We start from the raw sequence: 12238 nt of genomic DNA, 5'->3' as shown, positions 1-12238 counted from the left end.
AGGGCTGAACGATTTTGCTAAAAATCTAAATTGCAATTATTTTCCCCCAAAATTGCGATTGCTATTTAATTTCAATTTTCCTTTGCACTAGCTTGTAGATTGTTCACCAAAGGCTTTGGTTATTTGAGAGCTTTCTTGGCCAGGCTCCATTGTTACAAGACTTTACTGTAACCATTGTGTGAAAAGGTGTTTACTTCTAGTTCCATGCATGAATCTATGTGCTAGCTGCAAATCTCTCTACCTTTTTGTGCAGTGACAAATCCACTTCAAGCATTTAACCACCACCCAAAGGGCTGGAGGAAGAAATGTAATGTTCTGCTCTTGTCAAATATAGTGTGCTTAAAAATCAGTGCCTCTGCATGTTGTGGAATTGCAATTATATTGCAAATGCAATTAATTGACCAGCCCTAGGAAAATGATAGTAATACTCACCCCAAAAGGTTCATCACAGGTTAACAAAGAGATAGACAGGACAGACAAACATCCACACACCCTCACAATGTCACCCAACACCCATACCTAAAAGGTATGCATTTAAACTGTGGAATAAGACCATAGTACCAAACAAGAACCCAACCACATTTGACAGGACCATCAGACTTGTAGGATGACCCTAGGAAGGTATTCACCTTCTTTCTGATTAGCAACATTGTAGCAACTGTGCAAATGTGTTGCCAAATATCAAACTTAAGTGAAAGTATATTAACAAATGTCCTTTTCTTTTTATTTTTCTACTTTCTGCATCATCCAACAGGCGTCTCCTTCAAGCAGCCAAAAGAGCCAATCAAACAGGTCACTTCATATGGGTAGGGTCTGACAGCTGGGGATCCAAAATTGCACCAATCCTGAACCAAGAAGAAATGGCAGAAGGGGCAGTCACCATCCTACCAAAACGACAATCAATCAAAGGTATTCAGTATTGAAGATGCCTGTTTTTTAATACTTTATTATTCTTATGGATTATCTTTAGATTTTGTGTCCTAAAGGCATAATAGGCTAGGATTGAGTAATATATGGATGTTAAGCAGATAGTATATGTATACATATTCCAAAGCCCTATGATTGCCATGTTGATTTATAGTTTTTGACCCACATTTAGAATCACACGGAGAAGGAGTCAGTTTTTACGTTTTATTTAGCAAAGCAGCAAGAATTTGGAAGTGAGAACTGCAGGAAGTCATTTGAATTTGGTTTGTCTGAGGTAGAAAGCAGGCTGACCAGGAAGGAGTTGGTTGGCTTTGCAGACTGTACCCCAGAGGTCCAGAAGAATGTAAGTGAGATCCAAGAGCATTGGTTCTTGTGAAAGATGTCAAACTGGAAAGCGGACAGGCAGGTGATGAACCTGAGAACTGCTGCACACAGGAAAGACCTTTTCCATGACGATTTGAGGTGGACTAGGGTTTGCTGATTGTTTTGAACAGTAAAATAGTCCACATTAAAGATATTCACAAGAAGACAAATTTAAACAAGAAAGATTTTCCTGGTTTAGGCCTTTGGATGGAATACAATAGGGGCAATCATACAGTGAAAAGAGATGATCCTTCACCTCCTTATACACATGATAGTCATCCTGATTGAAAAACATTGTCAGATGTGCAGCTACATGATTGGCTCAGCCACTAGCAAAGATCCCCTCTGTTACAGGAAGCTCACTCATGCCAGAAAAAGCAAAACCCAAGAGTGACAATGATGTGACAATGATGGGCATACAGTAACATTTATCTGATCTCTTAACTAATATATAAGTATGGTACTTACTTCTTATTGTACCATTCTGTATGTAGAGTCAGAAAACGTTTGAATAGATGACATTTAATTAGGCATAGCCACATACATTTAAAAGCAATGATTTACCACATACCATTTCTAAGCACATACAGTAGTTTGTGCTTAGAAATGGGATGGGAGTAGAGGGAGTAGGAACAACAAAATAGGAAATAAAAAGACATGGCACAAGTATAACCATTAAAAACCCTTTAATCAAAGTATTTAAAAAAAAGTATTTTTGAAGAATTCTCCAGTAATATTTTTTCATGTTCTCACTTGAATTTCAGCTTGTCTCATCTTGATATTAAGTTTATGGTTGGTTTCTGGGTCACAGTAGTTTGAAAAACAGAGGAGACAGGATTAGAGGTTTAATATGCCAACATATAATACAAAATGCTAAAAGGTTTTACGTTTTTTTTTATTTTTATAAATATATAGTTATAGTAAAAGTTGATGTTAATTGAGTTGTTGTCGGTAATTGAGTTTCAAATAAAAAAAGCTGGTTTCTACTGTTTTATATTTTTTACTCTCAGGTTTTGATCGGTACTTCATCAGCCGAACATTAGAGAACAACCGACGAAATATCTGGTTTGCAGAGTTTTGGGAGAACAATTTCCAGTGCAAGCTTAGTCGGCATGCTGTGAAGAAAGGATCTGGCATCAAAAAGTGCACAAGTGAGTTTTCAAATAATGGATAAAGGCCTCTTGGCCAATGTAGAACACTCAATCTCTGACCAACTCTAAGCTATGAATACATTATGCCTGGGTGGGTTTGTATCAAACTTTGTGGCTTCACATTGCATGGATGGGTTTATTTTATCACTAGAAAAAACAGTTATATTCTATATTACAGTGCCTTATTCCGTAAGAGAAATTAATATTCTCATTATTTGTGCTGACTAGCTCTATTTGAAGTGTTGCCAAATAGCAATCACAAAAATAGGCTTTTGCTTTCCGTGAAAAAAATCAATAGCATAACCAGTCAGCTCATTAGAAAGAAACTTTCTCGTCATTAAAATCAGTAGATTCTTCAGGCTTGTCTCTGATCTCACTGTGCATTGCACCACTGCATCTCTAGTACTCCAGGGTGACATTAATCCTACATCTGGGCCTTAATAAGAGTCTTTGATGCAGGGTTGTGTGTCAGAGTGCTGTACAGAATCACAACTATTTTAGTATTTTGAAAGAGAGGTACTGGACATTTTTGGTCATATCAAGCACTCCAAGTTTCCTCTATATCATTTGTTGTGATTACAACCAAGACCAACCCTCTAAGTTTCCTACTGTGGATTCTGCTCCAAATTCCATTTGACCCTGATGCCGTGCTGCTTCGGCCTATTCTTTTAAATTGCATGTTTAACCCAAATCAAGGGCTGTGCAAATGCTTTCTGGGGAGAAGAATGATCAATCAAAGTAATTGGTGAACCCTGTGCAACAAAAAAACGTACATACTGTAGAGGCCTATTAACCAGTGCTTTAAAAAAAAAAAAAAAAAAAGGAACTGTAGCATTTAAAGTTCAGTGTAACACCATACAAGTTAATTGGAGAAATTCAAATGTGTTGTTAATCTAAGCTAAGCTTTGATATCCCTTTGGGAAATTAGTTAAGTATTACACCTCTCTGGCCACTGCAATGACCACACCCCCATGACCATATCGATTAATTCATAAATCAGTCAAAGGTCTATGGAGCGAAATCGGTGAAAATCAATTTTCACAAATACACATATGTGATTCATGCATGCACAGGGCAAGCTCCAAACACACACAGCATGATTCATGCAAGCACAAAAAATCTACACACACACAATACAAGCTCCACGCATACACTGCACGATTCACACAGCACAAAAATATTCACACACATGCAGTACTAGAACCACACACACACAGCACGAGTCACGCAAGCATACAAGATTCACACATGCACAACACATGATTCGCCAAAGTATTTCTGGTCCATAAACAATTATAAATTAAATTATAAAGTATCAGTGGTCTTTAAATTTCAATGCATTTGTGTGTGGATTTTTGAGACTCTCCTGATGTGCCTCAATACACAAATGCATTTTTTTAAAGGGGTTCGTTTGCAAACAATCACAGAGTTCCCTTCTATAAGCCAATCACAAGAAAGTAATCCACGTGGGATGACTCCGGTCCGGTCCGGTGTTCTGTCAGCTCAGCATACTGAGTCAGGCCAGCATACCCTTAGTAATACGTATTGCATACTTTCCTCTGTCTCTGCACCCCTTACAAGTACACTGTTGGATTTCACAATTTAGTCAGGTTTATATCGTAGAATCATTCACTAGGTTCATTACACACATTAGGTCTAAAAACAAACATTGCATGTCCGTTAGATGAGATACTTATTAAAGAATGATCGGCATTTTTTCACAGTGAATTAAATATTTATAGGGAGAGAATTCTACTGCCCATTTAACAGGATATGAAAGTTATTTGTTTTTAGTTTGTTGAATATGAGCGACATGCAAATAATTTTATTTTTATTTATCTATTTTTACAGCATATGAAGAACTACTGATTTTCAGTATACATATTCCAAATACATCGATAAGTGCTATATGTTGACCTCAAAAAATAATTTTCTATATATTTAAATAAGTTAATATATGTTTTAAATGTTACATGGTGTTCCTTTAATAGGTAGTAATACATTGCCAAAGGACTATTTTTGAACTATGGCTACATTTTGAGCAACAAAACATACTAGTGGCAGTAAGGGACTACACAGACCAGAGATATTAGGTTATAAATCAGGTTGCAGCTGTTTACCAAATCAGGAGAAAAAAAAACAATGCAGAAATCGGTCAATTGCATAACAACAATCATTTATCACGGCTTCATTTGGATACTGTTGTGCTACAGTAACAACTTTGATGACTATGTAACGTATAGCTAAGACATGGCTCCTGGTGCTGAGGGTATAAATTGGACTTATTTAAATTAATCTGAGTAAAACTGTATTCTGTATATTTAGAATTGGATTTGTCTTTGAAAGTTCCTTGATTGGACAGATATTGTAAACTGGTGTGTTATACTGTATGTTAAATAAACTGAACTCAACTGAATCATTTAAACATATTTTCAGAAATTTGGCCTATAATTATTCAGTCCAGTTAATTAATGTGGACAGAAATATGCATCCTTGGATTGTCTCCAGAGGACCCGGAACTTTTAACAGGGACAAAAATTCTGCCTTGGGCTATTTTTAGCAGAAATCTGGGATGCTCAGTTTATAATGAAACATGACATGCATGAATCTTCTCCTTCACTGCTAATGAATCTTTCAATCAAAAATGTCAAATATTTACACACATGTAAATTTTATTTCCCCTATTTTTTTTTAAATAGCCAGTCTTTATTTCCACTCCTTAGTAGCAGTCGAAAAGATATATAAAATGTATGACAATATTGTGTTCAATGACAAACACTGAGGTATACCCCAGTTATCCTTATTATTAGGGGAACACTTAATTTGTGAATGATTTCTGTTTATTAGTTGTCATGGTGGCGGCTCTTGAGCAAAATTGCTGCTGCCCTTTTCTTCCTTCAAGAAGCCCCCTGGGTACAATCATTTTTTAAGAGCAACCGGTACAATGATTCCTCTCAGAGCTCTTTGCCAGCTATGTTCCTTTACTTTCCTTTGCTCCATTCGAAAGCGCAGTGATTTCTTTCTCCCCCCATTTCTGTTAAGGCACATCAATCTGGTTTTACAACTCAGCTGCACTTGTTTATACAAAAACAAATTTAGAGAATATCTAAAATACAAAAATTTAAAATGTAAATGTTAATAACTTGTAAAATGGCTTGAAAAAAATGCTGCTTCATTTTATAACATACCTTTACCATTAATTATCAACTTTATATGTAACTACTAATGTCATAAAGATTGTTAAATCTTTGTGATATTTTACCAGTAGATTATGTTATTAGAATATATTATTACCTCAAACTGAAAGTTGTAGTTAATTAATAGGTCATTCAAAATCAGGGATAAAAACCAATTAAATGTTATTAGTTGAATGGCTATCAGCAGAGTTGTTAATTACAAACCAAGAAGAAAACTGTCTCTGTCTATTCAAATGTTACCAAGAGGAGGGTGAGTCTGAGCTGAAAGATACATTTTTCGCTGCACAATAAACACAAACTGCTACAGGTTAAAATATTTATGTCTTTATTTCTAATAATCAAGGATTACGGCAAATCTAACATCATTGCAAACACTGCACAATACTAGAAAATAAACAAAAGGTTGATCAAACGGATAATTGGGGTAGAGCGAAAAAGGGGGTGTAAGAGTCCATTCAAATTATTTGTTAGGGGATGTCCAAGTTGAGCTAGATGCATTAATGCATAAATCAAACATCATTGCAGATGTGAATAACAATAAATGCAGTTAAACAGTGTTGTTTTGTTGAGCTTACAATGGGTAATGGTTCACAAATGCATTAAATAATACAGCATTACAGCACGATGGTTAGCTTAGATGAACTTAAGACCCAGCTAGAGGGTGGAACTTCACTGAGATAAAGGCTGTGTCGGAATGTCTGCCCTAATCTTGATATAGTATGGAGTTAGATCGGTCTCAATTTTCTCAAATACACATATGTAATTCATATGTGGACAAGCTAAGATCCACACATGCACAGCACTATTCACAAACAGAAGATTGTTTGCGACCATTCACAAAGCTTCTTTGTATGAGCCAATCACAAGAAAGTACTCCACGTTGGATGAATATCCCCAGATCCCGCATCCTCCACTCTGCCCCACTCTGTTCCAGACCTCCTGTGCAAAGCAAGGCTACAATCTTTGTGGTTCCTTCCATGCACTCTATTATTATTTAATTCAAAGGAGAAAAATAATGCGGAATGAATGCTTAATTTAGTATGACATAATTAAATCTCACTATCACAGTAGATCATACAAGTTTCTGCCCAAAAATGTTCTTTTCATTCTGGGTCTTTGTAATAGGAATAATAATAAAAAATTGTTTTGTACTGTACTTTCTCTACCTCATCTCTTCATTGTTGCCTGCAATAAAAAGGTTTTTGAAGTTGTTAGAGGCGCACTTGGAAGGTGGTTTGACTGGATTTGATTAAACAATTAAGCATCTCTGAATAAAATAAATATTTTGATGGAGATGAGAAATCTGCTTCCTGGTATGTTGAAGTACCTATCTTAGTTTTTGGGAATATATAAGAGTTATTCTCTAATTTGTATTTACCAATCTGTCGTTACCATGTTTTAATTTGACTAATCGGATCTTCTCGACATCCTTTTTCCTGTTTGGTGTGATTGCAATTGTGGATCTTGACCTGGCTGGACTGGAGCGGAGCAAAAAAATTGCTTGGCTCCATACAGTATTTTGACGGTGAATGATGGAGAAGACATACACAGACGGGGATGTGCAAAGGAGTAGCAACGGATGTGGAACAGTTCTCATTGAGAAAGAGCACACAGCACCATGTCTGCCTGAAAGGGATCTGCATTGTTTATTGGCCTGCAGTAAATTTCCTCAAAGAGGCATGATCCCAGTCACAAGGGGGTCAGACTGTAAGCATGTGCTCCAGCAGTGTTTGTAACACAACATCTACTAGAGCCAAGGAATTAGTGTTTGAAAGGACATCAGTACAGATGTATAATTCACATCTTAATGCTTCACCTAGTTTTCCTTATCCAACTGTTTTTTTGAAGGGCAACACATACTTTGTGCCTTGATCTACATAATCTCCTCTAGTTAAGAAGTCATTGTAAGCATTAGCATTGAACTATGACTTTGACTAGTGAAAAGACTATACATTAATTCTTCACAATCTTAGACAGTATGTTTTTTTTTGTCATAATAATCAGTTTTAGTTATAACAATAGTGTAATAGTAATCGATCCATAAAAGTTTCAGATGAGACCAGGCTGATAGAAATTATAACATGATAAAACAAGATATGAAAAAAAACCTCAAATCCTCATGTCCCTTGCAGAACAAATTGATGCCTTTGTCAAAGCTACAACAGTCAAAAACAGAAATGGAAAGGGTGCTGGTGAAACAAGTGGTTCCCTCAGTGGTTTGTTATTCTGGAGAAACGGGGTGAATATTTAGGCGTGCATCTGAAATGTTATAAGAATACATCAGATAATAACTAATAATATTAATAATAACTGATAATTGTATTAAATAAAAGCAGGTCACTACAAAGCAGAAATACCTGGACTAGGAGTTGAACCCAGGACCTTCTTGCTGTAAGATAACAGAGCTATAATCTGTGCAGCTATGCATCCCTACATCTAATATATAAAAACGTTTTTGATTACACAGCAAACAAATCATTGCTTTGGAAAATAGTTTTATTATAGTTATGTCTTGGCATTTCAGGCCCATTTTCAGATGTTGGTTTCAGGCACTTTGGTATCATGCTAATCAATTCAGCAGAGTGCACAGACCGTGTAACAGTTTACATGCTCATACTTTGTAACTGCCAAATCAGTAAACTTCTGATCCAGTGTTTCCTGTTTTATGCTGATAGCGCAAAGGACTGTGTTACTGTTTGTGTCTGAGCACAAGCAAAAACATGGATAAGCAACAGTTCAATTATACGGATGAATGGATAACTGTACAGAGATAAAAAAAAAGCTACTGCTGCTCATTGGATGCCCTTTAGGTAGACACAATGGTGTCTTAATTGATATGAAAGATTACATAGTCCCTTTTAATTCGTAATGCAATTATTTGATTTTATATTGTATAAAACTGTAAAGAGAACATTATTTTGCTTCACTGCACTTTACTAGTAACTGTTGTTGCTATATTTTACCTGTAGATTATAAATATATAATTAACTAGAACTGGTGTAGTAGTTAATTATTTAAATCATTCAGGTTTAAAGCAATTTAATGTTCTTACTTGAATAGTTAAAACTATAATCTGTTTACTCACCAGGATTTTAGGCCTCTTACACTCAGGGTGGCTTCTGGCACAGCTGTTAAAATCCAGTTATTCTTACCAGTTTAGTGACTTAAGCTAGGCTATCAGGAGAGCTATTCATTACCAACAAAAGAAATATTGTCTCTGTTTATTCAAATGTCACCAAAAGAAGGGTGGATCTGGCATGAGTGATAAACCACTCGCCATACAAAAAGTACAAATGACTACAGGTTATAATAATGATATCTTTATTTCTGCGATCCAGGATTATAATGATGGTAATAAGGACAGTTAAAACAACATGAATACATTCAGCTGAAAATGGTTAATGTTTACAAATGTATTAATAATATAGCATTGTAGCAAGGCGATAACCCTACATTCATCTAACCTAGCAAAAAGGGGGGGGGTCTTTCCTAGGTCCTGGCTCCTTTGACCCCTACTATGCAGTAGAAAGAAGGTGGAGCAACAAGCTATTACAAAAGGCGGAGGTTGGACTACAAAAATCCAGAGAATAGTTTTATGAACTCAGAAAATGGCTACCTTAACAAGCGGGTACACACGGATAAAAAAAGGTGTACAGACCCTCAATCCCTCTACTACACTAACCTCAGGACAAAAAGGGAAACCAAGAAAATCAGGATGAAAGAAACACATAAACTCACTCACAGCCTATCACACCACATTAACTCACACCATAAAATCAGAGCTCTTTTATAAATGCTTTTAGATTAAACATCAGCATAAAGCAATAAAAGCTTTGCAAAAACCTGACTTAACTAGCTAGTTCACTGATTTCCTTCTTTATTAGCAATCTTGTATCACTACACTGCACTCCTGTTACTCTTTAAAAATAAAATCACATTCATCATATTACATTCTAAAAAGGGTATTTCTTAGGCAAACCCCATCTTGGAAGTCTTTGAATTGTCAATATTTATGTATATTTACAAGAAGAACCTTATGATTTCTTAAAGCTGCATTAGCAAAACAGGACACAAAAAAAGAATTTGATAAAATGCGTTGGACCACAATCATATGCAGAAATATGAATGTTTAAAGAAACTTCTGATAAAGCTATGTGTTTGTGAATTTTGTAATAGAAGAATCAAGTTGATAAATGAAAACTTGCTTGGTGAGTTATTTTCCAAAGCAGTAGAATAACTCAAGCCATGATTAATATACACATGTCATAACTAATTACATTAATGGTGAAGAATGATAAGCCTTGTCTGGCTGTGTCTTCCTCCCCTCTCATATCACTCTGTCAAGCTCTCTGCTGATGATTAATGGATTCACACCGGAACAAGGATTGATAGGGATAACAAAGAATGATCTCATAAACAAAACAATATCCCGTGTAATTTTCCATTTACAATTTTAAAGTATATGTAACTAGAGTTTATGACTTAATTTTAACCATGAAACCTGTCTTTACCAAGCATAATTATGTAATATCATGACAAACTTCATTGGTCATTTGCTTGGGAGCACAAAGAATTTCAGGGATAAAGCCTAAAAAGTGTTTTTTGCATAACATTGCTTGGGTCTTAGTGACAGCCAAAACAGAGAAAGGCTCCAAAGGGAGACCACTTTACAATTGTAAAATATTGTAAAGTAAAAAGATTTCTGAAAAGCTTATATTTTTGCTTGGTTTTTACACATCTAATAAATTATTTTCATTAATTAAATATCCTTTTGACATTTTTGTATTAAATTATTGTTTTCCTTTGATAAAGAGTAGCTCAGATATGGTCTTTCTTTGTTTCCTTTTTTTTTTCATGTTAATGAATTTCTTTCAGACCATGAGCGGATTGGAAAAGATTCATCCTATGAGCAAGAAGGGAAAGTACAATTCGTAATAGATGCTGTGTATGCCATGGCTCATGCTCTCCATAACATGCACAAAGACCTCTGCCCTGGGAAAGTTGGCCTCTGCTCCAAAATGGATACCATCAATGGCACACTGCTTCTCAAGTACATTCGCAATGTCAACTTTACAGGTGTGTATTTCTGCTAATTCTAAACATTATGTGTGCATTATGTGTGCTCTAAGTTGATATATTCAACTATATAAGGCTAGAACCAAAATATTATAATAAATGTAATATGTAAGGTGTATGTGACATAGTCCAATTATTGCCTGTAAATTGTGTTCAACAGTTGTTTGTGTGTTGGTACATGAGATAACCTGAACGCTGCACTTTTACCCTTTTTTTGCACACACGCATACTGATTCAGAGACTTTATAAAGATCCACCAGCTTTAAATGATCATGCCAGAGAAAGCAAAACATGAAAGACAGAGATCTGTATGAATCCTGACAATCACCCATAGAAGGGCATGTTTTATCATAGCTGATGATAAGCAGTAACTTTGCTTTGTGAGATTTCCTGCCTTATCTTGTCAGCATGGAATTGCCCACGCAAGAGATTTCTGACTTCAAGGGCACTGGAGGCTGAGTTTAAATTGTGCGGAAGCAAGAATAGGAAGAGACTTAGCTGACAGCATAACAGAAACTGCCATCCGTTGCTGTTCAGTAGTTTCACTTTGTAAAGAGCAAAAATGTTTTTATTGTTACTGACAGAAGCTGAGTGTAGGTGTGGGCATGTGAAGGAGTGTGCATTACACAGAGTGTTTAAAATTTTCTCTACACAGGTCTGAAATCTTTTGACTTTTAAATCTTCATTTATTTCTCAAAATGGCTTCTCATATCAGAGGCATGGGTCAACCACAATAGTTGACCCATGCTTCTGATTACAGCAACATTAAGGTTTCCATTCTCTTTAACACTTTTTTTCTATGTCCTTAGTATGTCCTTTAGGTTTTCATAGCTCAAAACTTGGCCATGTCCTTAAGAACTGGTGCTTTTTAAGGACAAAGTCAATATATTTAGTGTTATTATAAACTACTGTATTTGAATGATATTGGAATGGGCTGTGTAATGTACAATGTTTGCAGACTCAGTAGGTTTCCATTCATTTTGGGGTTGAATATTTCAATAATTTTTTTTTTCTTTCATATTAATAATTAAATCACTGTAGTGCATCAAAAATTATGATCAGAACTCATCATTATGACTATATTTTATTCAGATCAGTCTTAAAATATCTGTACTTGAACTCGTACTCCATTTGGAAATATCTGGCATCGGTGCCTTCCAACAGCATGGTATCACAGAATCTCTGGGAATTAGTCTCTTCTTCGGGAAGACAGAACAGAGTAAGAGACCTCTTGCAGCCAGAAACACATTTTTATGACTCGGGAATTATTTATTGGTTAAAAAAGCAAATAATTTTTTCACAGTTCAGATTACGTAATAAAAGAACCACTTCATCTCAGCACTGAGAAAAAATTATGGCGCTCTGCCTCACCTCACTGCTTGCAGAGTTGGCGTGTTGTTAACTGGGCAGGGACGGTGCAGCCAAGGTAGGTGCTTCCTGGAAAGAGCAGTTGATGACAACTTGTTTTGGTTATTCACTTTTCCAGCACAATTCACATTTTATTAAAACATGAATAAAGCAAAA

At 35.7% G+C, this 12238-nt stretch overlaps 1 protein-coding gene across 1 annotated transcript in view; it reads left to right on the top strand.

The window, feature by feature from the left end:
* The window catches only part of LOC107083902 (metabotropic glutamate receptor 4-like), a 212905-nt gene that overhangs the window by 177206 nt on the left and 23461 nt on the right, over positions 1–12238 (top strand). Inside the window, exons 5-7 of the mRNA XM_015373449.1 lie at positions 755–909; positions 2301–2441; positions 10514–10714. Of these exons, the coding sequence (XP_015228935.1) occupies positions 755–909; positions 2301–2441; positions 10514–10714 (497 nt within the window). The remainder of the gene's footprint in view (positions 1–754; positions 910–2300; positions 2442–10513; positions 10715–12238) is intronic.

The sequence above is a fragment of the Cyprinodon variegatus genome, unplaced genomic scaffold, assembly GCF_000732505.1.
Source record: "Cyprinodon variegatus isolate N-32 unplaced genomic scaffold, C_variegatus-1.0 Scaffold87, whole genome shotgun sequence".
NCBI lineage: Eukaryota > Metazoa > Chordata > Actinopteri > Cyprinodontiformes > Cyprinodontidae > Cyprinodon > Cyprinodon variegatus.
The sequence above is the reverse complement of the archived record's forward strand: the minus strand, read 5'-3'. Positions and strand labels throughout refer to the sequence as shown.